This window comes from Elephantulus edwardii, unplaced genomic scaffold, assembly GCF_000299155.1.
Source record: "Elephantulus edwardii isolate Elephantulus edwardi_28Jun2011 unplaced genomic scaffold, EleEdw1.0 scaffold00066, whole genome shotgun sequence".
Classification (NCBI taxonomy): domain Eukaryota; kingdom Metazoa; phylum Chordata; class Mammalia; order Macroscelidea; family Macroscelididae; genus Elephantulus; species Elephantulus edwardii.
Window position 1 is genome coordinate 7,210,674 of NW_006399816.1, and position 13,086 is coordinate 7,223,759.

Genomic DNA, 13,086 nt, shown 5'->3' on the forward strand with positions numbered 1-13,086 from the left:
CTTCAGAGGTTTGCAGTTCTCCTTCACGTATCTGCCATCAGAGCTGTTCTCATCCCAGACCAGGCCACCTTTGTAGAAATACTTTTGTTTCCTGGAAGTAGAAAGGAAAGGGTATGGTCAAGTTTTAGAATTCCCAGGATGTACAGCTCAAAGGAGAGGTGGGAAAACCAAGTTCTCGCCAGTCCAAGCTGGCAGGAAGGACTGGACAATGGTTCTGCCAGGTCATCTGGAGAGGGTTCAGAAGCCTGGATGAGCTGTAGATGTCCAGCAAAGAATATTCAGTACCCCAATGGCCCAGCTGAGAAGGGAAATTGTCCCTAGGCCAGCTGTGAGGGAGATGCCAGGCCCTCCTCACCTGGTGCGGTGGATCATGTGCGAAGGGATAGGACCTAGGATCTTCTCCATCATCACCAGGTGCTCCCGGTTTTCATGGGTCTATGAACAGTCAGGGACAGAGACGGTGTCAGCCCTAGCTTCAGACCCTCCCTCATAAAACAACATAAAACAAACAAGATGGGCAAGTACCTTTCCTACCCCGTGAGATGCAAACCCCTAAGAGGAAAATGCCATTCCCTTGCCTGCAATGCTCACTGTTCCATCCTTAATTCTCCATCCTTGATGCCCCTGCTTGTAACTTCCTGACTACTCCAGCTCCCCTGACCTCTTCCTTCCCCTGAGAATCTACAGCCTCAGTCTCAAAACAGATGCTGGGGAGGAACAGCAGACACCAACTGTCTCCCAAGGCATAAGGGCTTCTTCCCATTCAGTCTCTATGGCCCATCAGTACAGAGGTTCTAGGAGGTGCCATACCTGGAAGAGTGTGAAGCCCCGGTAGTATTCAAAGAGAATGCAGCCAATGCTCCAGACATCACAGGGCTGTGCCCAACCCAGCTCTGAAAGCCAAAGCAGAGACAAACTGTGAGGTCTTGTCCAGTGCTCCTGGCCTAGAGAGCACAGGGTAACAGGATAGCCAGGGGCAGTGCCTCTGGTGGCCAACTGACCCTGACCCTATGAGGTTGAGTCAGTAATTGCTGTGATACAATCCCATCCCACCCCACCCACTGCCCTCAAGCACAATGCTGCTTCTCTGCTCCTATCTGTCACCATGTCTGGGTGGTTGTTAGTCACTCACCAAGGATCACCTCTGGTGGGCGATAGTGACGAGTGGCCACAATAGTTGTGTGATGCTCATGATCAAAAGTTGCACTGCCAAAATCAGCCACTCGGATGCTGGTGTTCTTCACCGACTTCTCTTCACAGCTCTGAGGAGTAAGATGGTCCAGGTCAAGACTTAGCATCCAGTGGGGACTCCCCAACCGTGTCACTACCCTCTCTCTGCTATACCTTATGCTCATTGTAGAGAGTTTCAAACTCTGAATTCACAAATAGGATGTTCTCTGGCTTCAAGTCTGTGTGGGTCAGTTGGTTTTCATGTAGGACTAGAGGAGGGGGAGAAGAGAAAAGCAGGTACTGAGAGCTGGGCTTCTACTCAGGGTCTCCTGCTGGATCCAGCCCAGACCCCTCCTTCCAGGCTAGGAGTGCCGCCCCTCTCAGCAAGGGAGCCTGGGAACTGCCTTTCCACCTGCCTTTTTTTTAAAAAAAATAATTTTATTGTATTCTTTTTCACATGTACCATCAAATCAGATCTGACTAGTAGGAGGAGACTGCCCCCTCCTTCTCCAGCAGAGCATCTGGTCTTTCCACCTGTTTTGATCTTAAGGCTTCTTTATGATTAGATCTGAGACTTTAGAAATGGGGAGCAGTATTTTTCTGTTTGGAAAAGCACTCTCTACAGGGCCAGGTCTTGCTCCACCTGTCAGCAGCCCTGGGGTAATTCCTTCTTCGCAGCACTAGCTATGTAACTTGTGGAGCGCAGTATAACACAGCCCTCTCTCCTGGGGAGGTCTTCATAGGCAGGCCTGGGCTTTCATATGGCCATCTAACTGACATGCTCCTGCTCGTCGTCCTCTCCATCTAGCTAGGTAGAACCTGTATGTTCTAACTCTAGGACCTCCTGTCCTTGCTCTAATGCATCAATCATGGCAAAGTCTACAGCACTGAGCAGTGACACCACACACACACAGTAAAGCTGCAGTTGGTTAGAGAGTAATGCAGGGTGTCTCACTGTGGGCAATGCCTATGGGCACGATCTGCCGGGTCAGCCTTTTTACCCCAAGCAGGAAGGCTACCGCTGGCTAATTCTACAGCATTCTTCTTTTTCCTCCTGAGTACCTAAGGGGCACAGGCTGCCTCAGATGAAATCTAGCCTTTTCAGGCTTATACTAAGATTTCTGTCTGACAGAAGGTATTTCAGCCAAAGAGGCCCTGCCAGCCTCTTAGGCCCAGCAGAGAGATTCGCAATGTGCTGAACAGGGAAGGAGGAGACAAGCAGATGACTGAAGCAGGATGTGTGGCTGGCTGTCCCATGCTGCATCTGAGTGTGGACACTTACATCTAAGAGCATGGCAGAGCTGGTAGGCCATGTGCCGGACATGTGGCAGGGGATAAGGCTGGAAGTTATTCTCCTTCAGGAACTCAAAGGTATTCTTTCCCAGGAGCTCAAAGGCGATACACATGTGGCCGTGAAAGTTGAACCAATCAGACATCAAGACGCACAGGCTGGGGAGAAAGATGAGTAGGGTTCAGGCTCTGTGCTGGGGGTCGTACCCCCATCTCAGATGAAACCAGTCCCCACTCCCTCCAGGGCCACTGGGTGACACACCAGGACAGAGATACACAGAAGAAAAAGAATGTGCTAACAGAGCTAAAGTGCATCTCCCCACCAAATACCACAGATCAAGCTGAACAAAGACAACTTCCTGCTGGGGCAGGGGCATGCCAGCCCATGGGAGGGGCAGGATTCTACTCCAAGGTTGCCCCTCACCCATAAGGATAAACCCTGCCTCAGAGCTGCTGTGAAAAGAGATGCCATTCCGTTGACCTTCCTAAGGGGAAAGGAATCCTACCCGGGCTGAAAGCACTCTGCAACTGTTTGTCGAAGGCAGACTTTCCTTTGGGTGCCTCTGACTATAGAAAAGCCCCACACAGGCTGTGTGCACATCCTGACTTATGCTGCTCACAATTTAGTGAGGCCTTAATTGACAAATGGAGAAGGGGTCCCGCCTCCAAACAAAGAGCCCTGTAGGCTGGAGCCTGGACTGAAGTCCAAAGGCTCCATCCAGCAAGACTCGCTGGCCAAGCTCTTAGGTGCTGAATGTGGAGAGAAGGCACGGTTCCAGGCCTGGATGGGACACTGCCCAGCTCCAGGGAGCTGGAAAGTAGAGGTTAGAATGGACTCTGTCCCCACAGAAAGATCCCCTCCCACTCCACTCCTTGCCAAGACTCACAACTTGTTCTCTTTGTCCTTCTCCTTGATCTTTTTGAGAACGTTGATTTCTAGACGGGCAGCTTCACGGTACTTGCCTACGTTGCGGATGATCTTTAGGGCAACCTGAGATTTCCCTCTGGGACCAAGAAGGAAGCAAGAGGGTCTTCATCAACAGCTGTCCAGCCTGTCCCCCACCCTCAATCCCAGCAAATACCACTCACCAGGAACAAGTCTGCTCTGAAGAGAACAGATACTCGATGCCCAGCCTGCCCATGTAACCCCAGAACTCTGCCCTCCTAACAGCAAGTCCTATTAGCATCTGCGTGTGAATATTCTTGGCATCCATGCCTGCCTTGGGCTTGTATGATATCAGCCACTGCCAGCTATCAAGGGAAAGTACGGGCAGAGGAACAGGCCAATCCTACCATCCAGTGCCAGCCTCAGAGCTCAAAAAGCCAGTTAGCCTAGATCGTGGCCAGGCTGTCCTATGTTAACAGCACTTATGTTACCATAACCTCCTGTTAATAGCTGTCCCTCGGTGAGGGGTTCCAAGATGGAGTCAAAGTCTAGCAAAAAGTAAAGAAGAGCGAAAATGGGCTCTTCTAAGAAGGCCCGGGGTCACTCCCTTTATAACACTCCTCACCTGGCTGCCTCACCACAAACATTTACTAGTTATTGACAAGTGACAGGTACCCTGGTGGTGAAGTATCTCAATTCCTGTTCTGCACTTCTTGCCCTTAACCCAGCTGAGGGAACCAGAGGATCAGTTGCCTGGCCTCATCAGGAATAGAGGGCTATGTTTCAGCCACTGAGCTAAGACAGCCCTAGCCTACAAAGGTTCAGAGGGGCCACAGAACAGAGGCATCTTCAGAGAAAATCTTGCTCTTCTATGTCTCATTTTCCCAGAATTACAGATTGTCTAGAAGGGGAAGACCTCAGAAGAAAAGCCAATTTTAGAACAGGCTCCCTTGTGGCATGTCAGTCCTTAGGGCAGGGAGCACACAGCTTTCAAAGGGATTCCTGCCAGGGTCTGATGGGTTGGAGGAGGATAAGGCCCTTCCATTCACTGAGTGGAGTTCTGCCTCCTCACTGTAACTATAACCCCCACCAGTCTGGATTGAATCCCCAAGGTTTCCTAATGTCGAATCCGCCCCTTAGTGGCTTTAGAGACTTGTCTTCCCCTTGAGCTCTTCACAATGACATAGATCAGAGAATTCAGCTGCCCTCTTTAATCTACTGTATCTCTACGTGGTCATGTGCTCTGGATACAGTATAGTCCCTAAATTCACTGGTCCCAGCCTGCCCTCCTGGACTACACTTGTCTGAGGTGGTTTAATTGAGACTAGGAAAAAAAGACGACTTGTCACTTTGTCATCTTGGGGTCATGAGGCCAGACTCCCAAATCTAATGGTCCTTTTGAAGCACCCCTCTCACTGCAGACATACTGCAGCAGACCCCCGACACAACAGCTTCAGAATAGGAGGCCAACCCTAAGCATGTTCCTCATCTGTGAGATAGTAAGAACGTCAACCTAGACAGTGAATGGATCAAGACAGCAAAAACACAAACACTTGTAGCTAATTTGTCAAATCAATTAGTGCCATTAAGGCACAGAAGCAACTGGCACTCACTCCGCACAGTGTGCTCCCCAGCATAGAGCTAAGGGGCAAAAGCCCAGGGCTTTGGTCCTAAATGTACTTTGCTGTTAAGCCTAGAAGAGAATGAGGTAGCAGCACTCCAACACACAGGCTCATCTTGCCTTGAGCCTGCTCAGTGGATCCCACTTCCACCATACGATGGCATGTAGCTAGCTAGCTGTCTGCTTGAGAGAACACCTGAGTCTTGTTTCTCTCAAACGGGCCTGCTTACAGCCTCTCAGGCAGATGCTCAGGATAAAATTAAAGTAATAAGCAATCCTGGCCCTGCCAGGCCAAGATTCTCCACGAGATCCCTAGAAGCAGGTGGCAGACCACACTAGGGAAAGGGGAAACTAAGGCAAAACAAGTTACTATCCAGCAATTCTTGGATGCCTTCAGAACCATGCACAGGTCACACCCTACTTTGGTACAATCCTTTAGAAAGATCGACTTAAGATCTGATAATCACCACCCAAAAGACCCAGGCAGGTTGTTCCCAGGAGTCCAGCTCCAGAGCCAGCTCCAGCCACGGTGGTCCCCTAACCTGGCATGGTCCAAGCACTCCACCACCTTGCCAAAGGTGCCTTCGCCCAGGTTTCCCACGATCTCATCTAGGAGAGAAAAGAAGCAGAGCATGAGGATCCGCAGGGCAGAGAGCCGGCAGCTCCTGTAAGTTCACAGCATTCAAATTTTCAAAAACAAAAAAGGCTTCTCTCTCACTGCTACACTCTTTAACAACAGAAGCTGCTAGTGTCTGTGTCATTCAGGCAATTACTGGTGGCCCCGCTAAGGCGCCACGCGCACTAGAGAGAGGCCCCTCCAGGCAGGAGAGGTCTCGTCTAACAAGGGGGATAGAAAGTAGAGAGGTAAAGTTTTACGAAAGGTGGCTGTACATCGCTCTTGGAGCCAATCGCCGATCCGGCACACCAGGTGGCCCTCCTTGTCATCTTCCACACTCCGGCTGCTGCGCTTACTGCTCTGTTGGCTTCTCTGCATGCACCGCCCCCCGAAACGCCATCCGACCAATCGCATGGTAGGCGGTTCCGATTGACAGATTGAGGTGTCAGTCAAAGGCAGAGGTGGAGACGGTGAGGAGCCGGTGGGTTGGTTGGTTGGATTTTCCAGATCCCAGCATTTCATAAGGCACACAGCATATATAACGATAGGGATATTGCAAGGGACACGTCAAGACACAAACTGACTTCAAAAACAGAAAAGTAAAAACAGCTACAGGTATGTAAAGAAAACTCGGACATTATCTATAAGGAGGGGTGTCGCAAACGCTTGGAAAGATGACCAGCCTCTTGCTGAGGGGCCAGGCCATGAGAAGAATCACAGCCCTGACGCCCTCCTCCAATGAGTTTCCCCCTCGGCCCACCCAGGCCCTCCCGCTGTTGGCTTCACGATGGCTTCGGACAAGCTGAAGATGCAGAGAGAACGGCGCAAGAAGTCAGCCAGCCCAACCAGGGTCTGACCATTTGGACTGGTCCGAAGCCCATCCTGGTTTTCGTGCAGAATGCCCAACCTTTCCTTGCCTGCTTCTGTCCTGCCCACAAAGTTGTGCACATACCCAACAGCTGCCACTTTATTGGAGCACCGCTATCAGAGAAAGCCTGCCTGCAACAGCCCTGCCACCAGCCTTGAGCAGGGAAGGAAGAGGCTGGTCTTCTGGGTCAGTTGGTCTGTAGGCCTTCTTCCACCATGGCCCATGCAGGTCCCACGCCAGCTCCTGCCTTGGCACCTGTGCCACGCACAGGCCATCCTGAAGCTCACAACGACAGAGGGCGCCAACCAGAGCAGCAGTGGAACCACAGACTTGCACTGGCATCCTGTGACAGTGTGCTAAGAGGGCACCAGGCTGTGCTGGGCTCACCCACAGTCTTCCCCTCAACCTGCCATGGCCACTCAGAGAAGCCACAGTAAGAAATGGACAGAGAAAAGCTGGACCCCTCACTGGCCCTGCCCCTACTCCTCAGGAGCCTCATGGCCAGCAGGAAGCAAGAGGAGTAGAAGAAGAAAAGGCAGCACAAAGGCTCAGAAATACACAACTGGCTTTCCTTCCCTAAAACCCTGGGTGCAGTGTGGGCGCTGTACAATCCTCCACACCAAGAGCCCCGGCCAAGCCCTGCTCTTGGCATGTGTGGTGCCTGCAACTGCACAGGCCGGGAGCTGCAGGCCTTTCTGCCACTCTTCACATACCTCAGCACACAGGCAGTTCCCACCCCTTGCCTGGATGGCCCCAGATGTGAAGAGTTGAGACTGCTGAGGACCTGGCTTGAAAAATTCTCTCTAGCCTTAAGGGATAGTGTATGGAAAATGAAGGCGGTCACATCACTCAAAGTTCACAGCTACTGGCGTAAGTAACTTCAGGGAGGGAAGAACCAGACCAAACAGATCACATAGCGGCAACCCTACTGAGTCCCCAGGAAGCTTCCCTGGCCACCCGTGCCATGCGGCCAGCGTCTGGAGCAGCCTGGAGACACAGACAGGCTAGGGGCCAGTCAGTTTTGAACTGGAGCCCATTTAGCTGTCACTGCCAAGGAGGCAAGACAGAGGGGCCAAGCCGCCCCGCTCAGCCCTGTACCTGGACCAGACAACACATACACACACAAATGCACACACATCAGCGCATGTGCCCAGGACTGGCAGTACTCACCCTGACCAACCAGCCTGAGAAGGCTACAAAGAGATGAGGCCGGGCGGCCCCAGCCAGCACACTCTGGCCACCACTCACCGAAGAGGCGCTGCTACAAGACCTGGTGCGGCGTTTGTGGCAGTGGTGGGCGTGCTTGCGTGTCCGATATGGCTCCCTTTCCCGTGACCGCCGACGGTGGTGTGAACGTGATGATCCATAGCAATCCTCTCCAAAGGATGGGCTCCGTTCTTCACACCTGTACGCATCGCTGTCTCGGCGCTCCCGGTATCTTCTCTGGTAGGGTAGGCGGTCATGGCTGCCAAGAATGGCAGGAGAGATGTGTCAGCAGGGCCCTTCCTCCTCCCACTTGTCCAGCCCCTGCTTCCAGGCAAGAAGCCTTTTTGTGGCCCTGAGAAGAGCTCAACAGACAGACAGCCTGTGGGAGTGGAGGCATCCAGAATGGTGGGGAGAGGAGGGTACAAAGGTGATAAACTCATCTACCCTCCAGATCCTGGGCTAAAGGGTAGGCCTGCCTCCAGAGCCACCGGGACAGGGAAGCTGGTAGAAAGCTTCTAAAGGCACCACCATTTAGGTCTTCTGGAAACTCTAACTTGGCCTGGGACTAACTGCTAGAAAGGGCTAGGATCTTCCAATCGTCATCAAGGAGAGCTAAGGAGGTTAGTTAGAAGGGAGGAGCTACAAGCCTACACTGTCATCCTGGCCTAAAATCTGGATGATGTTCTGGAAAAATGAAGAAGAGGCACTCAAGGATAAAGGAAGAAGAGGGGACTAGGCTAGCAGTTAATATGGAGGCCAGGAAATGCACATGTGATTCAGGGAGGAACTCCAAAAGGACAAGGTGGGACCCAGGAACAGCTGGCAGAGACAGGAGGTAATCTCAAAGAGGCTAGGAACTGCTCCAAGACCCCAGACCACCTCACCAGTCCATAATCAAGGGAAGGATTGACTCTGTCTACATTTCTTCTCACCTTCTGGATCGAGACCTGCGAGGCGGAGGCTCCCTCCGGGACAGATAACGCAGTCTTCCTTCATGCTCCCGGCTGTAAGACCTCCTCCTTTTCCATCGGTAGCTCAGGTATGGGTCTGGCTCAGGGGAGCGGTATCGCTTACAGTGATGCATCTAGGCCACAAGAGAGAGCACCCGCTCAACACACAGCCAGCCACCTCCCGCTACAGCGCGGCCAACAGCCTCAGCATGCCTGAAGAAGAGACCCATTGTTCTGTTTAGAGGCAGCCTCTCCCAGGGTTTATGAAGTGAAAAAGAACTCTGACATCACATTGGCTAAAGAGCAGAGACAATGAGTTAACACCTTCTATGCCAGTGAAGCAGGAGTGGCATCCACTTCCTAAACATGTTTCTGGAAACTCTGAACTTTGAGAAATTATGAAGATACAGAAAGGCTTCAGGTCTTTTGTCCATAGAGTCACTAAGAGTTGTGCTTGACTTGACAGCAATCAACAACAACATGCCAGTGAACAGTTGCTTTTCCAGCAGAGAATCACTGGTCTGGTGGCTTTAGCACTTGAGGAACTGGGTAAGCTGGGACCAGGTGTGAAGGCAGGAAGGCCGATGAAACTAGTGAGCATAGTTACAGGGAGACTAAGGTCAGGGAGAAAGAGGAACCTGCTGGACTCACGTCTCCCCTTTCCAGGAGCTGCTATGAAGTGGCCATGCTATAAAGTTATAGAGATCAAAGTCAAAGGGCTATTGGCATGAAGTCAACAAAATGGGAGCAAGTTCGGAAGCCTAAAAGCTCCCTGACAAGGTTCTGAACTGAACTCCACTTAAATAAAACAAGTCAATCTGAGAAACCAGAGATGAAAATATAGAGACATGTATGTTGTTGAGTCAAAACTGACTGAGGTTTTTCAGAGGCAGCAAATCACACAGGAGAGTGCATATCTTTCGCTCATGGGTTCAAACCCCATGGCTTTGGATTGGCAGCACAAATCCTTACACTAAGCCACAACAGCTCCCAAGAGTTATATGTTGTTGTCATTGCTGTTATGTACCATCAAGTCAGAACTAACGCATAGCTAACACTCCAGCAAGTTTTCAGAGGCTGTAAATTACATGGGAGGAGACTGCTCATCTTTTTCCCACAGAGCAGATGGTGAATTCAAAATGAGTGTCTATAGGATCTTGCAAAATACTCCCTAAGCTACCCAAGAGTCTGGCCAGCCCTTGCTGGTCAGCATCCTGTCTCAGCCCTCCTTGAGATGCCAATATTCTCAGAGCACTCAAGTTTCTTGAGAGAGGTCTACGAATCACCCTTCAAACCACTGTAGTGCCAACCTGGGCAGTGCCTCACCTCTACCTAATACTGCCTTTTCCTATTCCCCTGGTCCAGTACTTGCTCCTATTCCCACTACTCTCAGGAGTAGCAGATGGCTTGGCTATCTGCACAGGGAGGATGCACCTCACTAACCCTGTTCAGCAGACTTAAAACACACCAGAGGAAATCACCAGACTGGACTAGCACCAGCAGAGAAAAGTGGCTATGTGAGGGCAACTCCCCATTTCACCCACACCTGACACTGAAGCCACGGTCAACCTCCAGTCCTGGTCTCATCTGACTAACCAAGTTTTAACAAACCCACTATGGCTGCACCATCAAGACAGAAGACTTTTTCAGGAGGAAAGCAGCATGGTACAGCTCTTGGAGTGGGGAGATCAGCTACAGTAAGTTGACTGAACTCAAGAAACATGCTGGTGATCCTAACAAAATCACTGCTTTCCATTTCCCAAGTTGCAGATGTCTTTCCCTCTCTACCTAGAAAGTGATACAGCAGGCCCAGCACTCAACAATTCTTAAGAGATAAACACTGCAAAACTTACAGCTCCCTGATAGCTTGGATTTCTGTTTTGATGTGATCAGCTGACTAATGTTTCACTGTTTTCCTGCAATTATTCCATAGCCCAAACGATGGAATGAAAGCTCATCTCATATCTAATTGACAGGGCAGACACTCCAGTGGTGGGGAATGGGCCCTCCCACAAAACCAGTGCAGCCCCACTCTTCTAAGACAGAAGCATGAGAATGGAGCCAACCATTTGGTCCAGCCCACACCAGGCAGAAGCCCCCCTTTCTGAGACTGAGAGAATAATACTTAACTCCACATACGAAATACACTGAAGATTCCAAGCTCCAGACTCAGATATCAATTTGAATCTTGATACTGCTACTTGTAGCCATGTGCCTTTGGGTAAATTACTCAATTGTTCTAAACATCAGTTTCCTCTTGCTTCAAGGTTGTAATAATCTCTTATATGGTGTTTGTAAGGATTTAATGTCTCTCTCCCATAAACCAAATGCCTACAACAGACCTGGACCACAAGAGCTGTTTTTCATTTTTATTAACAAAATGAAAAAGATTCCAGGTAACAAACATAGGTTTCTGCTAAATGCCTTAACAACAAAAAGGATTTATAAGGCCTCCCTCAGGGAGCTGGCAGAAGACAGTTTGGGGCAGAAAACTCTGACCTAAACTTTATCGTGGTCACTTACTGTCCTCATGAACTTACACAAGTCATTCTAAGGTCTTGGTTACTACACCTGTAAAACAGGGATAACACCACCTCCTAGTCAACTTGGCAAAAGAAGATGACCAGTCTGAGAGCTATTAATAAGTACCATATGCAGAGCAGTAACAGGGGACAGTCCCTCTTTCAACACATTCTAGATAGGTAGGTCACACAAGACCCCTCCTCGAAGCCACCCACCAAGAGCTTCTCATCCCTTCTCTCATTTTCTCAAACTCCAACAAACAGGACGGTAAGGCCACAATTGTGCTTTCAGAAGCTCTGATGACAAACACATACACGCACACAGCCAACGTGAAAAGCCACCAGGCCGAGGATGCCAGCTCTTCGCCTGCTGTTCCTGGCCAGAGAACTGGGCTGACAAGAAGCGCAGCCAGCCAGGTCAGCGACTGCCCTCCCGGATCCCCGCCGCCCCAGCGCCCCATGGTTATTTTTGGCTGACGCTGCCCCACCACTGCAACCTCAAACCTGCCACCTCTCGCAAGCCGCCACAACAAGGAGGGTGAAACGCTCCTCCTTTTCAAGGACACGGAGGAGGGAAGCTGGACGGGTGCCAACTCCGCCTCGAGGGGGCCTGGCTCAGGCCGCTCCCACCGCAGCTCCACACCGGGGTACCTGCACCCGGAAACCAAGGCACCGAGGATCCCGCGGCGCCGAGCAGCCCCGGCATTTATACCGCCAGGCCGGCCCCTCCCCCAGGCTGGAGCGGCTCCATCATCGCAACAAAACAAGTCGAGGTGCCTGCGGCCCCCGCTCGCGTCCCTTCCCGCCGCTGCAGGTCCTGGGTTTTCTAAGAGCTCCGTTTCCATTAATCGCCACCAATGGCGCGGAGGAGGAATCCAGGGGGCGGGGGCAGGTGAGTCCAGGGCAGAATCAAATTCAAGGCCACGAGAGGTGGAGGGTCTAAAGACCATGGCTAGAAGCGGGAAGTGTGAGGGGATCGGAAGAGCCCCCAGACTATTCCAGGTCAGATCCCTACCCCATTCCTCAAGCAGCCGCAGGGCCGAAACTGGATCCCCTCAGGATCTGGGGGAGGGAGGTTTGAGGCTGCTGTAGCTCCCACCCCGACACCACTGAATCGAGAGATCTGGGTTGGCAGTGCTCGCCCTCTAGGGGAGAAGAGGCAGGTCAGGGGTGAGAGGTCGGGGCCTTTCCTTGGCCTGAGGTAAGTAAAGGAAAGACATGGAACGGGCTGGAACTGAACCCTGAATGATACCCAGAACCCGCACCCAGCGCGGCCCCACACCCGACTCACCTCCCGCCGCCGTCGTAGGCCAGGGCCCACACTCACCGTCTCCCAGGCTCCGGCTGCAGCTAGGCCCCACTCCCCGCTCAGATCAGCTCTTCCGCTTCCGGCTCCGGCCTCCGCCCGTGGCGGCCCCGCCTCCCACGTGACGCAGCGGTCACGGACCCGAGTCGGTTCAGCTCCGAGGCTTGGCCGCTCTAGGCCCGGACTCGAAGGCTCTGGAGGTTTCGCCTTACCGGCGTGGGGTCGATGCTGCAGAGTTGCAGTGACTAGTTCCCAGAGGGCCGAGGGCTGCTTCCGGCTGAGGTTCGCCCCGCCCCGTTCCGTGTCCCAATGCACGTAAACCCCAAGACCGGACAAGATTCGGGGTCCCTCCCCCCGAATGTATCGAGCCCAAAGGTGGATACCTGTCCGTGTGCACTGGCTTTTGTGTCCCTTTTGCAGCAGTGAAAATGAGACTAAAGTCCGCCTGGCCAGCAAGCCCAAGAGGGCGCTAAAAGCAAGGGAGATCTGGGTTCAGAAAGGCGGTGGCTAATTCCAATTTTGTGTTAAAGCTGCTCTATGCATGTAGAGTTTTTAGAAAGAGGGGGAGTGTCTTCTCTCCCTTGAGCACCCTTCTAGCGCCTTAATCGGCCATCAGGTGTTTCCTGTTAATCTCCAGCCAAACAAAGTCCC

At 51.9% G+C, this 13,086-nt stretch overlaps 1 protein-coding gene across 1 annotated transcript; it reads right to left on the reverse strand.

Moving 5' to 3' along the window:
* Positions 1 to 12,543, reverse strand: CLK3 (CDC-like kinase 3; the record flags this gene model as incomplete). The annotated part of the gene is made up of 12 exons (XM_006888388.1): positions 12,457 to 12,543; positions 8,590 to 8,741; positions 7,700 to 7,916; positions 5,859 to 5,955; positions 5,510 to 5,576; positions 3,348 to 3,464; positions 2,453 to 2,619; positions 1,345 to 1,439; positions 1,133 to 1,262; positions 811 to 893; positions 356 to 435; positions 1 to 91 (listed from the first exon to the last, which is right to left on the reverse strand). Coding segments are annotated over exons 2-12 (1,296 nt in total), but the record flags the coding sequence as incomplete, so codon positions are not given.
* Between the last annotated feature and the right edge of the window lie 543 nt (positions 12,544 to 13,086).